This window comes from Silurus meridionalis, chromosome 2, assembly GCF_014805685.1.
Source record: "Silurus meridionalis isolate SWU-2019-XX chromosome 2, ASM1480568v1, whole genome shotgun sequence".
NCBI lineage: Eukaryota > Metazoa > Chordata > Actinopteri > Siluriformes > Siluridae > Silurus > Silurus meridionalis.
The window spans coordinates 5,436,327-5,459,119 of record NC_060885.1 but is presented as its reverse complement, the minus strand read 5'-3'; the positions used below and the strand labels follow the sequence as shown (position 1 = coordinate 5,459,119).

General features: G+C 39.0%; 1 protein-coding gene across 1 annotated transcript in view; it reads left to right on the top strand.

Annotated features, from left to right (window-relative positions):
* The window catches only part of arhgap10 (Rho GTPase activating protein 10), a 97,345-nt gene that overhangs the window by 45,781 nt on the left and 28,771 nt on the right, over positions 1 to 22,793 (top strand). Inside the window, 12 exon segments of the mRNA XM_046869114.1 lie at positions 978 to 1,082; positions 1,687 to 1,702; positions 1,705 to 1,815; positions 2,340 to 2,446; positions 2,635 to 2,729; positions 3,795 to 3,876; positions 4,349 to 4,388; positions 4,976 to 5,044; positions 6,034 to 6,108; positions 14,313 to 14,394; positions 18,056 to 18,114; positions 19,571 to 19,676. Of these exon segments, the coding sequence (XP_046725070.1) occupies positions 978 to 1,082; positions 1,687 to 1,702; positions 1,705 to 1,815; positions 2,340 to 2,446; positions 2,635 to 2,729; positions 3,795 to 3,876; positions 4,349 to 4,388; positions 4,976 to 5,044; positions 6,034 to 6,108; positions 14,313 to 14,394; positions 18,056 to 18,114; positions 19,571 to 19,676 (947 nt within the window).

The following is a 22,793-nucleotide window of genomic DNA, read 5'->3' as shown; positions in this document are numbered from 1 at the left end:
TGAAATCAGATCCAACTTCAAATAGTTTGATTAATGCTCTGTGTAGTCATGTGGGAAAACAACCATAACACCTTGTTTGAATTATGGTTGGGAAAACTCCATTTAATAATGAATTAATAATGGATTTGCAGATCCTGAAATGATTTATACGCTACATCGCATTTGGTTGTTGTTTTAAACTCTTAGCCTTTATCATACACCTTGGAGCTGGCAGTAACAAGTCATAGCAAAACCACCTTGTTGAGAAACGTGTCAGGTGACTTTTAGGAGACCCAGACCTGATCCAGCATGACGGATGACAATTCTCTTGTGCACAAAGTCTGCTCTATGAAGATACGCTAAGAAATAAAGCTGTAACTTTACAGCGTTAGCTTTCTGGATTTAAATTGGTTTTTTTTTTGACACCTGACCTTTCCTGCTATATGTGGTTCTTCTCCAAACTGTTACCACAAAGCTGAAGACACACGATTGAACAGGATGTGGTATAATAAAAGTGTGTGTTTACTTGAACTTATAAACCCAAACCTGTTTCAGCATGACGATACCCCTGTGCACAAAGCTAACTAAATGGAGATATGGTTTACATGGTTTGGAGTGGAAGATCTCCTGCTATAGAGCTCAACCCTACTGAGCACTTTTGGGATGAATTGGAGCACTGACTGCACCCCAGACCTCCTCACCTCACCTACATCTGACTTTACTAACACCCTTGTGGCTGATGAACATAAATGTTCACAAGCACACTCAAAAATCTAGTGGAACATCTTCCCAGGAGAGACTAAATTAAGACTAAATGTCGACTATTTGGCGATGTAGTGTAAAACAGATGTAATGTTTGGCTTTGAACTATAGTGGCTTTTGTAGAAAGACATCAACCAATCAGAATGAAGAATTCACAGAAAACGTGACGTTTTCAGATTGTTAAATTGGTCTTTTCAATCACTTTCTCTCATTCTGTCTTTCCTTCTTCACTACAGATGCTGGCTTTCTTCCAGACTGTGTTCACGTTCTACCATCAGGGATTCGAGTTAGCCAACGACTTTGACCACTACAAAAGGGCTCTGCAGATCAATATTCAAAATGTGAGTTTGTTTGAGTCGATACACGACCGATTTTTTTTTTTTTTACATAATTCCATTGTTGTTGTGCCGTAACTATAGCAACATTTCCCAGCCTTTGAGGTCAAATGGCCACCATAACTGGACAACCGGTTAATAAATGTACACACAGAGTCTTATCTGGAGTGTGTTACACTTCCATGCTTGTTTATGGTGGGACAGGAAGAGACAGGCTGAAACAGGAAGTGAATTCAGGGAGGCACTGGAATTTCTGAGGGTCTAAGTTCCGCTGTGTGTGTGTGTGTGTGTGTGTGTGTGTGTGTGTGTGTGTGTGTGTGTGTGTGTGTGTAAGTAGGGGGGGTGTAATTGTGTGTATATGCATGTTCAGAGATTCTCTCATGTTCCAAAGATTGTGTGTGTGTGTGTGTGTGTGTGTGTGTGTGTGTGTGTGTTTGTCTGCATGTGTACTGTATATGTGTATGTTTGTGTATCTACATGTAAGTGGGTGTTTACTTGTTCTTTTGTTTTTTTTCTGTGGGTGTCTAACATATGTAAGTATATATGTTACCTTTGCCTGTGTGTGTGTGTGTGTGTGTGTGTGTGTGTGTGTGTGTGTGTGTGTGTATAGACACGGAATCGTTTCGAGGAACTCGTTCTGAAGTGTTTGAACTTATGAAGAAGATAATGGAAGCGCCACAGGATTACAGACAGCCGAGCCGCATCAGCAGTGAGGGCTACCTCTATGTCCAGGAGAAACGTACGACACACACACACACACACACACACACACACACACACACAGAAAGAGAGAGAGAGAGAGTCTCTGTTTCTGTTTTTCTCTGTCTGTTCTCTATCCATCTGTTTCTCAAGATTCAGTACAACATTTGAATATTGATAAAACAGAGATAGAGACATGCTGAGAGACACGCAGACAGAGAGAACGGAGACAGAGTTATAAAATATAGAGACAGATAGATAGAGAAAAGACACACAAAAAGGAGAGAGAGAGAGAGAAAGAGCGAGCGAGCAATCAAAGTCTCTGTCAAAGAGAGACAGAGTTAGAAAGAAGACACAGAGACTTATAGACAGAGTAAGGAAGTGAGACAAAGAAGAGACAGAAAGGAGTCACATATGAATGAATGAATCATAATAGAATTGATGATAATGATAACAGCTAATTCATTATTATCCGAGTGGGAGACAAAAACACACACAGCTGGGCATTAAATTAAAAAGCACTACACTGTTGTGACTGTGAGATTGTGGTGTGATCCTGTGCAGGTCCTCCTCCGTTCGGCTCCAGCTGGGTGAAGAGGTACTGCACCTTTGTCAAGGAGCAGAAAATCCTCCACATGGTCACATACGACCCCAAATCCGGTGGCAAGCTTGTGAGTAACAAGCTTTTATATATGAATAATATTACATTTACAGGCCCTGGTTTGATTTTGATTTGTGATTAAAGTAGCACAGAGAAAGAGAGAGAGAGATAATTCTTCACATTTCTCTGTAGCGGCGTGATTATTTCTATTCCTCAGCGAAAGCCTGCGCATGAAATTGTTTGTGTTCTTCCTGTCAGGGGGAAAACGAATCTGTTACACTCAAATCCTGTGTGAGGAAAACTACAGACACTCTCGACCGCCGATTCTGCCTGGATATAGAGATCACAGACCGGTAGGTGAAATTACAGTGTTTATGTCAGCCGTAACCTCCTGGCAGAGGCAACCAGGTGCTGGGCTTTACACTGAGTGGATAGAAGTATTAGGACACCTGACTTTTCCTGCCATATTGGGTTCTTTAGTTAAATTTTGCCTTCACTTGAACGAGAAGACCCAAACCTGTTCCAGCATGACGATGGCCTTGTGCATAAAACCAGTTCCATGAACATATACTTTACATGATTTGGAGTGGAAGATCTCCTACTACAGAACTCTGACCTCAACCCTACTAAAAACCATTGGGATGAATGTAAATGCTGACTGAACCCCAGGCTTCCTCACCTCACCTCACCTACATCACTATCTGACTTTACTAACTGGCTGAATGAATGTCCACAAACAGACTCCAAAATGTAGTGGAACATCTTCCCAGAAGAGTGGAGGTTATTATAACAGCATGTGGAGACTAAACGTGGAATGGGATGTTCCAAAAAAACACACACAAAAAAAAAGATGTCCAGGTGCCCATAAGGTGTTCATAAACTTTTGGCCACACAGCTTTTTTTTTTTTTTTTTTTAAATAAAATAATATATAATTTAACTGTTTATTTATAAAATACAAACATCTGTCCAGTGCACTTTTCTGATTATGAACTTAATTATAATCTTCAAGTTTGTCTTTGTTATAATAAAATTGAAATTACAATAATATTTTCGTTTATTATTAATTGCTATGTAATTTATTATTGTATTTTATATATATATATTTATTATTATTATATTTATTATTAGTATTATTATATTGCTCATTTGCTCCAATTATTTGTTTGTTGATTTATTTTTTAATAGAGAGGGGAAAAAAGTAAAAAGTGAACTCGAAGTTTCTAAAAACATTGCTGCAAGTTTTATTTTTATTATAAAAACCTTAAAAAGCTGAGAATTAAAAGCAGTTTATTGTTGTTTTTCCTCGCCTCAGTATTTGTGCCTGTAGTGATATATATCGTGTGGTGTTGTATCTGACGTGTGTGTGTGTGTGTGTGTGTGTGTGTGTGTGTGTGTGTGTGTGTGTGTGTTCTCTTAGCCCCGGCATCGTGCTCACAGTCCAGGCGCTTTCTGAAGATGATCACAGGTTCTGGATGCAGGCGATGGGAGGCAAAGAGCCGGTGAATGAACACAATGTCACATGATCTACATTCTCGCTCAGAGTCTCTCATAATCTGTCTGATTTCAGCGAACTCTGATTTTACTTTTGTGTAGCAAATACAATTGTGTTTGTGTTCAACAAACCAAGAAATAAAAAATCAAATAAAAACGCAATAAAAAATACTAGTAGTAGTATTTTAAGTTCTTTATATAATAATACTACTAATAATAAAAACTATAATAAATCATAATTATTATTGTTATTATTATTATTATACTTACTATATAATAATGACAATAATAATTATATATTTCTAATAATAATAATAATTAGTAGTAGTAGTATTATTTATATTATTGTTTTCTTTATCTTTTTCTTCTTGTTATTTATTATTTTCATCCTCTAATAGCAAGTGTAATAATAATAATTTTTATTATAATTATTATTATTATTATTTATGTGACCGATTTTTTTTTTCTTGTTTGTTACAGGCTCAATTTCTGTTAAAAACATATTCCAAAGAAAAAGGATGTAAGTTTTTTTTTTTATTTATTTATTTAATTCTAATATCAAATTTAGTCTGAACATTACCAGACAGAGAATATATATAGTAGGGTGCAAAAGTTTTTATCCCCTTCTTATGGATTTTATTTCCGTCTGTCTGCACACTAAAAAACGCAAACATACATAATGGCGTTTCTTTCCGTGATTACGCAACAATGCAACACAAAGTCGGAAGTCTGAAATTTATTTATTTTTTATTTTATTTGTAATTTTTACTAGTAATGTCTGTCAGTATTTCTCCATTTTGTGACTTTTAATTAAAAAAAAAAAAAAAACAACCAAATTTTTTTTTTTTCCCTGAGGGGTGTACAAACTTTTGCACTTGTTCAATGCAGTAATTTTGTTGATACTTTCATGCCATATAATAATTAAATATAATAAAACCAAATAATAATGAAATAAAAGACCTACACTGAGCAGTAGGTTTAGATTATTATTATTTTTATAGTTTTGTACAGAAATATTAAATTCACATCAGTTCAGAATAACAGTTCAGAGTTCAGTATGTACAGAAGCCACACGGATTTCTTCCTTTTCCCCTCATTGGTCTGCAGGCGACGCACAGCTGGATGACATCGGTGTGAATTTTGTGCGGAATTCGATCAGCGCTGTTGAGGCGAGAGGTAACGCTGGAAACTCGCCTCTAATGTGTGTTTACTTCACTTTCATAACGTTTCTCCAAATCCATAATGATACCGAACCGACCGCAGCGCTGACTCAGCACTCGCCTCCGTCACTGCAGCTTCACACTCGTAATGAAAGACTCGAGAGACACAGTGAGAGACACAGTGAGAGACACAGTGAGAGACACAGAGATTACACAGTGAGAGACACAGCGAGAGACACAGTGAGAGACACAGTGAGAGACACAGAGATTACACAGTGAGAGACACAGCGAGAGACACAGTGAGAGAAACAGAGATTACACAGTGAGAGACACAGCGAGAGACACAGTGAGAGAAACAGAGATTACACAGTGAGAGACACAGTGAGAGACACAGCGAGAGACACAGTGAGATACACAGTGAGAGAAACAGAGCTACACAGTGAGAGACACAGTGAGAGACACAGTGAGAGAAACAGAGATTACACAGTGAGAGAGACACTGAGATATACAGTGAGATATACAGTGAGATATACAGGGAGAGACACGGTGAGATACACAGTGAGATACACAGTGAGAGAAACAGAGCTACACAGTGAGAGACACTCCAGTCTCATGACTGCACACAGAGAATGATTACAGCAATGAGCTCATTTTACTGCTCAGACAAGGTTCTTTCTTTCTTTCTTTCTTTCTTTCTTTCTTTCTTTCTTTCTTTCTTCATGTTTTTCTTCGTCTTTTATTATAAAGCATAATATAATTGTTAATTGTTGTAATTATGATCATTGTATTATTGTTGGGATCTGCACTTGTGTGATTAAACACTAGAGGGCAGCCTAAGCTCAGTTTTCTCCTTTGGTCTCTTTGCACTTGTCGTGCTTGGATCAGACATGGCTGCAAAATGGACAGCTTTTAATCTGGTGTGTGTGTGTGTGTGTGTGTGTGTGTGTGTGTGTGTGTGTGTGTGTGTGTGTGCGCGTGTGTGTGTGTTTGTGTGTGTTTGCACAGGGATCAATGACCAAGGCTTGTACAGAGTGGTTGGGGTCAGCTCCAAGGTCCAGAAGCTCCTCAGCCTGATGATCGGTAAGTTACACTGTAACACGGTATGTGTTTTTATTCTTCTTACAGCATTTACAACCCAGGGGTCAGAAGAACACGATACAGAAACACTGAAACATTACCAGTGCATTGAAGTATGTGGTGCACTTATTAAAACACATCCCATAATGCAACCTGATGAAAAGATGGAGAGCAACAGTTAATAAATTGAGTAGTGATGTCAAGAGAGAGGTTTCTTTCTTTCTTTCTTTTTTCTTACACAGTGTAACTGGGGGACTGTTTGCTGTTATTATTCTCTCCACTCTTCTGGAAAGATGTTCCACTAGATTTTATTATGTGCTTGTGGAGATTTGTGGAGATTCATTCAGCCACAAGTGTGTTAGTAAAGTCAGGTAGTGATGTAGGTGAGGTGTGGAGGTCTGGGGTGCCGTCAGCATTCACATTCATCCCAAATGTGTGCAGTAGTGTTGAGGGTCTGAGGTCTAAAGCAGGAGATCTTCCACTCCAAACTATGTAAAGCAGATCTTCATGGAGATGGCTTTGTGCACAGGGGCATGGTCATGCTGGAACAGGTTTGGGTCTCCTAGTTCCAGTGAAAGGCTAACACATCCAGAGACCCCTGATACAACTGTGTGCCTCCAAGTCCCAATATGTTTGTCCATATAGTACAGTTTATTTCTTATAATTCAAGCGTATGTGTCCATTTCTTCTTCTTCTTCTTCTTCTTCTTCTTATTTTCATGCCTACCACATATACATCAGACATTTATACTACAAACATTTTTGGGCTTCTACAACACTAATAAACAGCGTTCAGGTGATCAAACCTGTTCTGAATGCTTACTATGCATTTACCCCCTAATTCTTTGTCTATTAACCAATTTATCCATTTAAAGCTACATCTAATGTTTAACATCCATAACACAACTTCCAGTTCACGGTTACATTATAGCACCGATAAACCGAAGATAGAGAGAAATCAAGGTGTAGAATATAAGCTGGTGAGGGGGATACGTGTTTATTGGTGCTAGAACGTATATATAGATATATAGAAAATAAAAATCTTTTGATCAAAATCACCGTGTTAATGCTGCGTTTAGAACACTTTTGTTTTCTCATCTGGCCGGATCAGGACGGTAACATGCACTGATTCGCATCGGCAAAAAATTGGTGATGCATCGATTTAAAGATCGTGTCCTGAGAGTCACATAGAATACAGATTGACATGGCAGAGGTAGAGCTGTAACTTAATGCACACAGAACAGCACTTTACTAGATTTATGATTTGCTGTCTTTCTGAGCCAAAGAAATAAAAGCAAACTATCTGCATGATATCGAATTGCAGAACATCATATTTCTCGCATTGCGTCATATCGCGCTGAATTGTTGAATCAAATCAAAACCGGATCGCACTGCATCATAACGATTCAAATCGCATTGAATGTATTGCATCGTTGAATTGAAATTTACACAGAGTTACCCAGAGTCACATTTCTACTATATATTATATTATATATTATATGCTCTCAGAAAATTAACAAAAGCGTTCTAACCAATCAGATTTGAGATCTGGTGCAGCATTAGAGCGAACACTCGTGTGCGTTTCACCCCGGACTCCTGCTTAAGAACTTGGACTTGGAGAAAGTTTCGGGCCCGAAGCCAAAAAATTTCAAGTCTCATTGGCATTCAGACGACTCTCCTGTCTGGGCCGTGTCTTTCTTTTCTCCTTCTTTGTCTTTATTCGTCTGTCCCACTGTCCTGTCCTTGTCGGTGACACTTGGCTCTGTTGCTGCAGGCTAGCAATCAGATTTCCACCTGCTCTCTGCTGCTTTTCCTTCTTTTTTTTTCCCCCCTGTACTTATTCTCCTCTATCCTGCAGTCCTTTTCTCTTTTTAGCTCAGAGCCATCCCTCTTGCTCAGCCTGCGTTTGTAGTCTGCATTTTACTTTCATGCTGTTTCTCCTACACCCCTTCACCCTTACTCTTTACCATGCTCTCTCTCTCTCTCTCTCTCTCTCTCTCTCTCTCTCTCTCTCTCTCTCTATCCCACTTTCTGTCCCTCATTCCCTTTCTTGCTTGCCTTTTCGCTCGCTCCTGCAGACATTGCCCCAGTCAGTTGCCCTGTGCTTGGAATCCTAATCGGCCTCTTGAATCGGCACGTTCCCCGAGTACCTGCAGCGACCTGAACCCACCTGAACCCGTCCACCCTTGAGTCAGACCGTCGTTATCACCGCCCTAACCGTAGCAGCGGCCATTTTACTTTTTAAACACGATACAATACATTCTCGACCATCTACCAAAAAACCCTAACCCTAGACTTCTAAAGACGCGCATTTCAGATCATCTCCTAAAAGTAGTGACCATGGTTCTCCACCTGTAAATTACATTCCCAGCATTTTCAGATGCCCCATGAGTGACCTATATTTATCACATTCATACAAGTGAGCAGATATGGGGTTAAGGTCAGGGGCCCTGGAGTGGCGGCTTGGCGTGGCTGGGATTTAAACTCACGACCTTCAGAACGAAAGTCCAGAGCCTTAACCATGAATCTACCACCTTCACTCTCTTGTTCTTCTGCAGATTCTACCGTTCTACAGCAATGTGTTTCCCTGACAGATATAATATTCTAGTTGATCGTTTGATTGTCACCTCGAATAGCCATGATTAGCCGTGATTGGATCCAAAACAGGAAGTCAAAATGACCTCTTCTAGATCTTAATTTTATTGACTGGGCATTTTCGTCTTGCGCTTCAATATTATGGAATGCTCCTCCCACTGGGATTTAGACAGGCTGCATCTCTTAGTGTTTTTAAAGCTGCTCTTAAAACGTATTATTGGGATAGCTTTCAGGTGATGAATAAAGGCGCTATATAAAATTTAATTATTTTTATCATATGGAGCGCAGTTTAGTAGTTTAACAGGAGGCGGAGCTGGAGGTAGCAGAGCTGAAGATGTTGAGGTTTTCGTTAGGAGTGATGAGGATGGACAGGATTAGAAATGAGTTTATTAGAGGGACAGAACATTTAGGATGTTTTGGAGACAAGGTTAGGAAGGTGCTGAGTGCTGGAATGCTGAGGATGGAGCCACCAGTAAGGAGGAAAAGAGGAAGACCAAGGAGAAGGTTTATGGATGTAGTGAAGGAAGACATGTAGGTAGTTGGTGTGAAAGAGGCAGATGAAGAGAGCAGAGTAGTATGAAGACGGATGATCCGCTGTGGCGCCCCCTAATGGGAGCAGCCGGAAGATGATGAAGATTTAATCCTTGAACAAAGTAAATACCTGCCTTTGTATATAAAAAACAGAACCACACTTCTGCACAGTCTAAGCAAGGTGTTAAACCTCCTCCAGAAAGCTCCTGGTAATAAAGCCCTGACCTCGAACAAATTCCTCGCTCAAACTCAAACCATACCTTTTAAAAAAAAAATGAAATAGGTGTGCCGAGATTGTAGCATCAAACTCAAAAAGTCTTGAGGCTGTAATTGGTGCCAAAGGAGCTTCAACAAAGTATTGATCAAAGACTGTGAATACTGATGAACACGTGATTTTTAATACATTTGCAAAGATTTCAAACGCACTTCTTTCATCTTGTCATTATGGGGTTTTGTTTGTAGAATTTTGAGGAATCCATTTTGGAATAAAGCTGTAACATAACGTGGAAAAAGTGAAGCGCTGTAGATACTTTCCAGATGCACTGTATGAACAAGCGTTTGTAGACACCTGACCAAAGATTGCTCTGTACTTTTTGAACATCCAATCTCAAATTTCCATTACCCAATTATAATAACCTCCACTTTTCTGGGAAGATGTTTGGAGTGTGCTTGTGGAGACCTGTGTGAGACATTCAGCCACAAGGGTGTCACAAGTCAGTACTGATGTAGGTGAGATGAGGAGGCCTGGGGTGCAGTGAGTGTTCATTCATCCCTAAGATAGGTATTCCATAGGGTGGGAGCTCTATAGCAGGAGATCTTTCACTCCAACCCATGTAAAGGTTCCTTGGGTCTCCTAGTTTAAGTGAAGGTAAAATTTAAAGCTACAGCATCCAAAGACCTTGTAAACAATTGTGTGCCTCTGAGTTTTCCATTTTGTGGAAGAACTACATATGGATGGAAGGCTTCTGATCCCCGGTGACACGATTGCCGCGGTAGTTCGGTTGATTCTTGGCGTGATATTTCCAGAACGTTCCAGTTCTTTTCGAGAAACCTCAAGGATTCTTTACCTAAAGAAAAAAAGAAAAAAAGTTTGCCAAACTTGAGCCTGATTTTAAAGAGCATTGTAAGCAGCGAACACTCCTGACATTTCATTTGCATTTCATTTGTTGCGCCGTGAAACAAAAGGCACCTGTAAAAGACATGACATGTCTGTTTCACCCGCCAGAAAGTGCATTTTCACACGTTTGCACCTGAAGTGTTTTCTCTTCCTGCATGGTTTTACTGAAGCCGGAATAGTCTGATCCTCCGGATGTTTCACTTTTGTAATAAAGGAACGTGTCTGGAGTTAATATTACAATGTTCTACATGGTTATCGTGTTTTAGGAGAATAAGACGCTACTTTATTTATTTATTTATTTATTTATTTTTACAGTAAATGTAATTTTGATGAACGTGAACAGGGAGGTGTTCTTGGGAATGTATTTTCCCGATCGATTGTAGTAAACAAATAAGTGGTCATTTTAGATCTTTGAGATCTGTTCTCCGATGCATGAAAAGAGTGCAGCTGCGCGATTTCCTCCCGATTATACCGTCGTTTTCTTCATCTCTGTCGTTTTTGGTTTTGTCGCTCGCTCCTTATTACACAGCCTGAATTTTTTTTTCTTTCTTCCTCACATTTACACTTACACCTACCTTATTCTCCCTCTGCGTCTCTCTTTCACTCATCACAAGTTTATATATATTTATATATATATATTGCAATTGCAAGGAGTTGAGGTGCTGAAGGTGTATGAGTTGAAATCCCTGGGGACGACGGTGCAAAGTAATGAAGAGTGTGTTAGAGAAGTGAAGAATAGAGTGCAGGCAGGGTGGAGAAGAGTGATAGCAGGAGTGATTTGTGAGAGTGAAAGGGAAAGTTTATAGGACTGTGGTGAGACCTGAGATGTTGTATGGATTAGAGACAGTGGCATTGAGTAACAGACAGGAGGTGGAGCTGAAGGTAGCAGAGCTGAAGATGGGGACAAGAGGGTTTATTAGAGCAGGTAGGACATTTTGGGGACGAGGTAAGAGAAGGACATGAGGTATATAAGTGAAAGAATGCTGAGAATGAAGCAAGCAGGCAGGAGAAAAGGAGGAGGTTTATGGATGTGGTAAGGAAAGGTGGTTGGTTTGAAAGAGGGTAGATGGAGAGAACAGGGTGGTATGGGAATGGATGATCCGCTGTGGTAGAGCAGCCAGAAGAGCATCCCTTATGAGAGCAGCCAGAAGAATAAGAGGAAAACATCTCTCAACATGTTTAAGATGCAACCAAAAGTTTATGCACCCCTGATCATAAAATTGTCTGCTTTTTTTATAATAATAATTTATATTTTTGGGTTGATGTTCCACTTAATTTTGTGGAGATTTGTACTCATCCACCCACAAGTTCATGTAAATCATCTCCAGCTGGCTTTGTGCACAGGGGCATCGTCATGCCGGAACTGTTTCGGTCTCGTAGTTCAAGTGAGGGGAAAATCTCATTCTACCGCACCTGATGTATTTTATACAACTGTACGCTCTCAACTTTGCAGTAACAGTTTGGGAAGAAAACACATATTGCTAAAATAAGGTAATAAAATATAATCATAAGGTAATAAAAATAAGGTGTCACAATACTTTTCTCTATATGGTGTAGGACTGAATCTGATCGTCAGACCTCAGTCTAGACCTGACATGGTTTTCTGTCTGTCTCTCTTACTGTCTGTTTTCCCCAGTGTTTAGTGCTGCACAATATAAAATGTATTAATTACAATACTGATCATGACATAAGTGTATTTGTTGGTTTGTTTGCCTATTTATTTACTTACTTGTTTACTTATTTGCTCTTTCTCCTTGTTTTTCATGTCATCGGTACCTCACAATACTTAATTTATTGTGATTTTTTTTGGTAATTTTGATATTTTTTTTCTTTATTCAAGCTGTTTGTTTGTTAGTTTATTTACGTATAAATGTATTGGCAGCAGCACAATGCATCAGATCGTTCAGATCACGGACAAGAGCTTCGGGTAATGTTCACATCAAACATCAGAACAGAACACGCACACATCAGTCTCTAGAGTATATACGGAGTAGTGAGAAAAAAACTGAGTAAGAGTTCTGTGTGTAGAAACACCTTGTTAATCAGAGAAGGTTTCTTTCAGTCATTTACCAGTCTCTCTCTCTCTCTCTCTCTCTCTCTCTCTCTCTCTCTCTCTCTCTCCCCTTTCTGGACCTGCCTAAATCATTCAGTTCAATTCATTTTCATTTGTATAGCAACAGACATCTTCTCAAAGCATTAGATGTTTGAGTGTATAAGTTTGTTCCTTATAATTGTAAGTTTATCAGAAAGAAACCTTGAGAGAAACCAGACTCGAAAGGGAATCCTCAACACCGAATACCCATCATTTTTTAGGTGTACTGTTCAGTTCAGACGCTTAAATGCAAAACTGTTCAGGCAACCTGTGTTCCTGAGCCATCGAAATAGACTGGTAATATTAATTACAATCCAAATTAAAATCCATCCTCATGGTTCTTGAGTTGTTCAGTAACTTCATGAATCTTTCGGCTGTTCATTTGGAACAATCCCCAGCTGCACAGAGTGGCCTCCAACTGAAGAGAACTCCATCCAGAGGTGGGGCATTGGGACACCCTACTTACTGTATGGGTGGAGTTCTTTAAAATTTTAGACCATTCTGTGCTGTTGAAGATGCTTCCATATAAACAGTCTATAGATTCCTGTGGAGGGTTCAATTTAGAACCATGAAGATGGATTTGGACTGTAATTAATATAAACAGTGTACTTTAATGGCTCAGGATTACAATTTACCATGACCAGTTTTTGCATTCAGTGAACAGTTTATAATCTCAACAATGATGGAACTTTCTGATTTATCCAGTTTCATCCCCTTTGAGTCCCTTTTGAGTCTGTTTCATCCCATGGTTCTTCTCAAGGTTTTTTCCTCATACTATTTCAGGGAATGTTTTGCTAGCTTGGTCACCACCAGTTTGCAAAAAGTGAAAGTTTACAAAAGTGCTTTCGTTTAGTACATGGTACTACACATGGAGCACTGTGTTTCCCACGGACCATTATTACTCACGCACCACCTGCTAAACTCCGGAACGTTCTGGAATGCTGAATGAAAAATGGAGGGTCGAGGAGAAGCTTGAGGCTTTCCAAAGTTTGGGATCATTTCCAACTAAAACATTGTGTTTACTTTTTAAAAGTCATTTGAAAATGATTTTTATATAGACATTTTTTTTTTTTATTCATGTATTTGTTTTTGCATTTTGATGTAATATGACACAAAAATGCACTAAATTAATTTAGATTTCAGAGATATTCTTTTATGTAATTTCAGCAAAAATTAATTTTTCTTTAAAAAGGGAACAAATTACCTGTTCATTCAAAGACACCTTTTTCATTTTCTCTTGTATATTTAGTATTGCGTTTTAATGAAGAATGGGTACTTCTTATCCAATTAATCGATGGAATAATTGGTAAAATGCTTGATTACTAAAATAATCGAGAGCTGTAGCTCTACTGTAAAGCTACATTGGGACCATGTTCGTTATTAAAAGCATTATACAAATAAAATTGAATGGAATTAAATAGAAGGAAAATGGGCCGATGAATTCATGCTGCCAGGACGGAGCGGTAATTGTTATAATTATTCTTAACAGTCGTGTTACTCAGAACAGCTTCTCTGTATGGGCAAAACAATGAATTTTGGTGAATGGGCTACAAAATACAGAAGAAAACAATTTACGATTTTTCCCCTAATGTTTAAAGCTGCACAGTGTGTCATTTATTAAAGTCTTTTTTTAATCCATTCGATTAAAACCCTTGCACTACTGCTATTGATTTTTCACAACAAACAATAATATGCAAGTTCATTCATGTACTCACTTACTTATTGCACACCCAGTCAATGTTCCTGAAAAACAGCAAACAAAACATGCTAGAAAATGAAATTGTCAATACATGTTTATTTTTCTTCATGTAGTCTTATCACAGATTCTTTGTTATACCCATTCATGCTTCTCTTTGTTTAAATTTTTCTTCAGATGAGAACACTGAAGTGGACTTGACCACGTGTGAGGACTGGGACGTGAAGACCATCACTAGCGCGTTAAAACAGTACCTGAGGTAGGAAGCAGTCACACTTCATCATGCTACTGATACAGCTTAGTGGTTAAGGGATTGGACTTTGGATCCAAAGGGCTTGAGTTAAAATCCCAGCCACACCAAGCTGCCACTTCTGGGCTCCTGAGAAAGGCCTTTAGCCAAATAGCTGCTCAGTTGTATGAGATAAATGTAAATCACTCTGGATAAGGGCATCTGCCAATTCCATAAATGTAATGACTCATTTACATCATAACGACACATTTAATATGTAATGACTGTTTGGTTTCGTAATGACATTTGTTTTAATCTGTCAGTCAAAACAAATGGCGCTGATCCTATTCGGTGACTGGAAAATCCTTTGCTGCTTTGCATGAAATTTCAATAGCAAGACTACTCTGACTTCCATTTTTACTTATCATATTTTTATATCATAGGCATATTCATGTTATTTTATAGAATTTGACTAAAATGTGAGGCAAATATTTTGAAAATGTGGGTATATACATCGATCAGGCATAAGATTGTGACCACCTGCCTAATACTATTTTGAGCACCCAGTCGTGTCCCGTCGATCATCAACAGCATGAACTTCTTCAGCAGTTTGAGCTACAGGAGCTCGTCTGCCAGCTTTCGCTCCTCGTGTGCATCAATGAGCCTCGGCCGCCCACTACCCTGTCGCCGGTTCACCACTGTTCCTTCCTTGGAGGTCATTTGATAGATCCTGACCACTGCAGACCAGGAACATCCCACAAGATCTGCAGTTTTGGAGACGCTCTGACCCAGTCGGCTAGACGTCATAATTTGTCAAACTCGCTCAAATCCTTACGCTCGCCCATTTTTCCTGCTTCTAACATCAACTTTGAGGAAAAGAATTTCACTTGCTGCCTAATAAATAAATCCACCCACTAACAGGTGCCATTCTGAAGAGATAATCAGTGTTATTCACTTCACCACTCATAAAGTGATAATGTAATAATGTTATGCCTGATTGGTGCGTTTCTTATTGTTATATAAAATTTGACTAGTGAGGCAAAAGTTTAGGAATTTATGTACAAATCTATTTTGGATGACTCAGCAAAAGTTTTTGATCATTGCTAGAAAGTAGAATTGTTTTGGGATTATGATCAGGTCAGGACTAGCTTGTTTTGCTTAATCGCTTATTTATATTTAAAGTTTAAAATGATAAATGGATTAGATGCATTAGATTTATGTTTAAATGTTTTTCAAGTGAAGCTTAATGGTTTTGGAGCAGAGAAGGTTGGAGACATTCCGGGTGAAAGGAATACTAAACCAACATGGCAACCATTCCATAATTCAGCACCATGCAGTTCCGTCCAGACTGCGGCTCATTGGAAATGGCTTCACTATACAAAAAGACAATGAGCCGTAGCGTTCGTCCACTCTGTAAGTGTTATTAAGTGAGCAAACAGTCGGCTGCACCTAAATCCTACTGAACTGCTCTGGGATGAACTGGATCACAAGGTCAGAAAGAAATCTCCAACTAGTGAAGAACATCTTTGACAAGTTTTCCAAAGTATTTTAGCGGAATGTTTGGAGAAACGAACTGTCCGCATGCCGGGAGTGTGTAAAGCTGTTCTTCATGCTAAGGGAGAATTTTTCCCTGAAAATGAAGTCTAACATATGTACATTTATATATTAGTTTGGTGAAGTTAAATCCTCGTACCATTACATTACCCTTTTTATTAAAAAATAAACAAAACAAACATGCATTTTTCTTAAAAAAAAAAAAATGATAGTAGTTCAGGTATTTCCAAACAACTTATTGACAGGAAATGAATGCAGGGATTTCAATACCCATGTTTTTGTTAGTGTTTAGTCTGTTGGGCACGTCCTGGACAAATCTGGAATAAAATCACACGGTCAGATTCATCTTTCAGTAACCACTGGAGAGAGAGAGCAAGGTTACAGAAGACAAACAGAGCCCTGTTGCCATTGGCTACATTTGTTTGTGACTTCACACAGGAAGTGCTTGATATTGAGGTCATAATGCCATGGGATACAAAACTCTTCCCAGTCGACCATTGCTTGAGGAATGTTTGCAGCTGTTTAATCCTAGTTTTCATTATACTTTCTTCTGTTTTTGCTTGGAACACGGTACAATGCATTACGGTTCTTCGACTTTATAATCGGTGTGTAACGATACATCGTGACACATTGCATTGTGATCCAACAGCTTTTTGATGTGCAGCATATGCATGTGCGATTTATATTGTGCAAATCCGCATTCTACAGTATTAAATATGAAGTCATGTAATGCACTCGTAATGTTCAGACACCAGAGTTTCCAGTCGCACGTTGCGTGATGGTCACATGATCTATATTTCATGGAGAACCTGTGAGATTTGTACTTGTGAAGGCATTTAGCTTCAAATTGCAATGACCAGCATGCATTATATCGCATCATACGGTCACAGCGCCATGTTGTAACAGTTTGAAAAGAACCTTTTCAAAAGCTTTAAAAAAAACCAAAAAACGCCATTTTAGCCGTCTTTGGAGCTCTATTTTTTTGCTATGGAGCTCCTTATCTGCTTCTGGTGTACATTATCAACATTTCTGCCCAAAGAAACTGGATTTTTTTAATTAGTTTTTTAAATACACCATTCTGAATATACTCTAACTCTTGCTGTGTGTAAAAAAAAAAAAAAAATTCCCAGGAGAGCAGTAATACACAGTCCAGCTTTCTGGAACCAGCACTATAACACAATACTATGCGAACACATCAAATCTGAAAAAGACACATTCTAGGTCCTAATTATTCTGAATTCTTTATAGCAGTGAAGATGAAAAACATCCTCATAATCAGTAGCAGACTTTAAATTGATTTTTTGTATTTCTTTACATCTTTGAACTTGTATCTGCTTATGTATACATGTGCACTATATAGACAAAATGTATTGGGACACCTGACTTTTCCAGAATCCTTGGGGTTTCTCGACAGAAGTGGAAAAAGTTCTGGAAAAATCGTGCGTGAATCAATAGAACTACCTCAGCAAATGCGTCACTAGTGATCAGGCGTGTTCAATGCGTGCCGATAATTAAATCCTTGAATCCAGGGCATACAATAAATTATTAGAATTGTTAATGTTTAAACACCCTTAATGTGAATTTAAGTCAAAATAAGGTCATGAATGATTTTTGAGACCATATTTAAAACTCTAAATACACCACATTTACAAAAGTATTGGGACACCTGACCTTTCTAGCCATAGGTGGTTCTTCCCCAAACTGTTACCACAAAGTTGGAGGCAGAATGAAATTTTCCCTTCACTTGAACTAGGAGACCTGAACCTGTTTCAGCATGACAATACCCCTGTGCCCAAAGCCAGCTCCATGAAGATCTGCCTTACATGGGTTGGAGTGGAAGATCTCCTGCTATAGTGTGCTGATATCAACCCTATTGAACACCTTTGGGATAAATTTCCATTTCGCTGAATGCACACCAGGCCTCCACACATCACCTACATCAATTCCTGATTTTATTAATGCCCTTGTGACTAAATGAACACACATCTCCACAAAATCTAGTGGAACATTTTACCAGAAGACTGAAGGATATTATAACAGCAAATAGGGACTAAATGGGATGAGATGGGGGAAAAAAATGTCCAAAAACTGTGTTAAAACCCTCATCTCATGTCTTTATCTTGCTCTCACTTTCCAGGAGGCTTCCTGAGCCGTTAATGACTTATGCCCTCTATAAGGAGTTCATCGTCCCTGCAAGTAAGTGTCTTTACTTAATCATTGATCTGTGGTTGTGAGGTAAAAGTGAAAATCTCTCCGAAAGTTTGTGTCTTTCAGGACATAAAAACAATTCTTAGAAGTTTATAGAATCTTTTTACTTTATAAAGAAAACTACAGAGGTTGAGGTTATTGATGTAGCTGTGTGTATCATTTAAGCATCGTATTATGCTCCAGGATTCAGAAACCAGTGTATATACAATAATATAGATTAAAAAGTACGTCTTTTTCTAGCTGTTATTGGTTTCAGATGATTTCTAAGAATCGCAATAAAACCAGACTCGTAGGATTTATTTTTATGGGTCTGCATGTATTTGTGTGTTTTCAAATTTTAAGTCTTGTGCAGTCCATATTTTCAAATTTATCGTTATTTTTATAAAAAAAACAACAAAAAAAGATTTTTTTTTCCCTCTTAATTTTATACTGAATTGATTTTACTATCCAGCATATTGGTAGTCAATTTAATGTGTTATGACATAAAGCTGTTTTCATTCCACAAACTTTAACCACAAATTTCGAGAGACACAATTGTATATAATTGTCGTCTTTGGATGCAGGAGCACGAAATGTTCCCTTCACTTGAACTAGGAACTGCTTGAACCCAAACCTGTTCACAATGCTCATGTGCACACAGCCAGCTCTATTAATATATACACTATATTTCCCAAAGTATTGGGTCACCTGGTCATGAGTACGGTATGTGATTTTTGAGTATTGCATTCCACATTTAGTCCCAATTTGCTCTTATAATTCCCTCCACTCTTCTGGGAAGATGTTCCACCAGATTTTGAAGTGTGTTTATGGAGATTTGTGTTCATCAGCCACAAGGGTGTTATGAAAGGCAGGTACTGATGTAGGTGAGGAGACCTGGGGTGCAGTCAGCGTTCACATTCATAACAAAGGTGTTCAGTAGGGATGAGATCAGAGCTCTATAGCAGCACGATCTTCCTCTCCAAAGCATGTAAACCAGATCTTCAAGGAGCTCACTTTGTGCACAGGGGCATCGCCATGCCGGAACAGGTTTGGGTTTTCGAGTTCAAGTGAATGCAAAATCTTGTTATAGCGCATCTAAAGTACATTTAAGTGCCTCCACATTTTTGGTAAGAGTTTGGAAAAGAAACACATGTAGCAGGAAAGGTCAGGTGAGCACATACTTTTGGAAATATGTTTTGGAAAATCTTCAGGATGAATTGGACCCACATTAGTACCTGACTTTAACACCCATCATTGAGAATTTCACTTCTGATCTGAGAAACGCTCCAAAGCAAACTGTAATAGCGAATTGTATGATCTTGATCGTTGAGGTTGTGTGTGACTGGATCAAGTTGGGAAAAAAGGGCATTAAATTAAATTAATATTTTTAGATCATATTTTGGAATTCGATCTCTTTTTCCACTCACTCTTGCCTTTTTATTTATTTTTTATTTTTTTTAAACAGAGTGCGCAAGTCCGGAGTCGCGAGTTCAGGCCATTCACTGTTTGGTGCACAGACTTCCTGAGAAGAACCGTGAGGTGTTGAGCTTGGTCACCAAACATCTGGCGAAGTGAGTTTCTCTTTCTCCCTCTGCAACACACACTTTGTGTGTGTTTGTGTGTTTTCCTGACGCTTGTTCTTTTTTTTTCCTCTCATCACGCCGAGGAAAAAGGCCATCCCTCGTCACCATGCAGTCATTAACCCTAAAGCCTTTCCTTTCATTCTTAATCTTCATTACTTTCTGTTTTTTCTACACACACACACACACACACACACACACACACACACACACACACTATTTATAGCACAGGGACCTCTGGCTTCCAGTAGCCTTACCTCAGTCACCAAGGCAACGGCACACACATGCAAGAAGCTCAGAGGACAGCACATTACAACTACACATCACCTACACACACCCACACACACATATCACAGATGTATATATTTGGAAAATCAAATCATGGAAATAACAAATGATGTGGAGCTAGGCTTTATTGGCAGGATTACCCCACCCCACCCCACCCACAGGCTCGGGGTTTGGAAAACTAGTCCGGCTGTTTTGTAAACGCTTCCGACTGATTGATCGAACAAGACGTTTGCAAATGTTAGCAAGCTGCTGAAGCCGTTTCCCACCTATTTTCATCGTCCTACATTTTAATATAGTGTAAATAGCAGGAAATTGAAGATAAGTACATAATCCCCGTAGCTCCTGGGATCCAGGCAGCAAAAAAAAAAAGAAAGGATTCGGTGCCAGCGGGTGCGAATGGAAATTAAATTTGGTTGATCCGCACTCCTAAATTCTTCCCCCTTAGTCACTCTGAAGCGCTGGCTCTAAAACAAGCCGGTTAGAAAGCGAGGGAGGAAGGGAAGGAGGGAGCCAACATTTCAGGCGGTTCTATCTGAAATTGGATTCGAACGACGATTAATTGGCAAAGTCTTCAATTTTTTTTTTTAACCATCAGAGCTAAAATATTAAAGCACATTCAGAGAAGGGCATCAGACGTCTGAGCATCGAGGCTTTATAAATAGCACGGCTTTATAGCGCGTCACCCGTTTAACACATCGTACTCATTTAACACGCCGCCTTTACCGCGAAGTGCGCGCGAAACGTTCCGAAAGACGGTGGAAACCGTAAAATCCATAGTAGGTTGAGGCTAAATATACACCAGAGATGCTTCAGAATTCGACGCCTAATCTGCACTTAGAGCCGTTAAATAGCCCGAGAGCCGCGAAGTGTTGGAATGTTAATACATTTCCGTCCGTTCGCTCGTTTTATTTATTGATTTATTTGTTTGTCCAATCAGTTTTGCAGCGTTTAAATAGTAATGACTTCCACGGACCTGCTCAGTTTGATTTTATTTGCTTGGAACGTTTTACATTGTCTCGAAGCAACAGTTCTGAGATAAAGCGTTTATAAAGTTATATAAAAGAGTGTATACATTTAGTGCCTGTAAGTGTGTTCTTTATAATTTATAATTAAGTTTATCTATAAAGAGTGAGCCAGTGGCAAGGTGAGGGAGGCGAGATTGAGATGGTTTGGACATGTGCAGAGGAGGGACATGGGGTATATCAGTAGGAGAATGCTGAGGATGGAGCCACCAGGAAGGAGGAAAGAAGGAAGAGGTTTATAGATGTGGTGAGGGAAGACATGCAGGTAGTTGGTTTGAAAAAGGCAGATGTAGAGGACAGGGGGGGTATGGAGACGGATAATCCGCTGTGGCGACCCCTAATGGGAGCATCCGACAGAAGAAGAAGAGCGAGTCTGTGGCGTGAAAAAACTCTCTGAGATGGTATGAAGAGGAAACCTTGAGAGGAACCAGACTCAAAACATCATCAGACTCGACTCATCCACATCTAAATTGCACTGAATGTCCATTCATAACAGTTTTGAAGTAAATTCAAACGGATTAAATTTGGATAATTTGTTGTTTCATGTGGCACCTTGGTCCTGGTAGAACATCATTTTGTTTCGCTGTGCTGTTTATGGTTGGAATGACAATAAAAGTCGACTTGACTTGACAATGGCACCTTGTACAGTTTAGCACAGTATGAAATCTTTGTGGTCAAAGCAAAGGTTCAGCCATGATCCAGAGAAAAGAGCTTACTAGCCTTGCTGAAGAGCCCAATTCTTGAACCTCTGACTTTCTGATTAGTAGCCCAGAGCCTTTAATGTAGTCTAAAGAAATCTCGGACCACAGGGTCACGACCCATCACCCAGAGCCGTGGAAGAGTTGCTACGGGGTCGCAAGAACATTCTGAGGAGAATATCTATAGATGTATATATTAATAATTTTATTTCTTGTGTGTTTTGCTCTTTAAGGGTACTTCATTTCCACACTTGCAACAGGTTCAGTGAATCATTTTTTTGCGAGTGTATCTGGAATACAGTTTTGTCTCTACGGGAAGTTCATATGCTCCAAACTTCGTGTGTGTAATACTGTCTGTAGATCCTTTTTTTAACGAGTCAATGAAGATGTAGAGACTGTTTTAGCTTCTTAAAACTAAGAACCCAAACAAAAAGATTTAAATAAAACAATAAAATTCAATTCATGTTTATTTGAAGTGCGCTTTTAACCATGAACATTGTCTCAAAGCAGCTTCACACAGATAATGTGGTATGAAAGAATGAAGATGTTCTTTATAAGTGTAAGTTTGTCCCTGATGAGCGAGCCGGTGGTGACTGCGGCAAGGAAAAACTCCCCGAAATGGCATAGGGAAGGAACCTTGAGAGGAACCAGACTCAAGAGGGAACCCATCCTCATCTGAGTTTCCTCATTTTAAAACCTGGAAAAGAAGACGCAGCTCTACCTCTGCCATGTTAATCTTTATTCTTTGTGACTCTGAAGTGTTACGTCATATTCACGTGGCAACAGTGGGGCTGAGAGAACGCACTCGAGAAACAGTTTAGTGAGGAGAAATCGATCCACATATTTATTATTTGTCAAATTCTTTGGACACTTTCTAAGTGATTAATGTATAGCGCATCTACTACAAATGATATATAAATAAATCGTTTTTTACTGATGCAAATATGTTCAAAACGATGCATTGCGACACAAATGCCAACTTTGATCTGATGTACACTTTTTAAAATCGATGCATTGCATTGTTTTCTTCTATGCCAATATCAAATATATTTCTTCTTCTTCTTTTGGCTGCTCCCATTAGGGGGCGCCACAGCGGATCA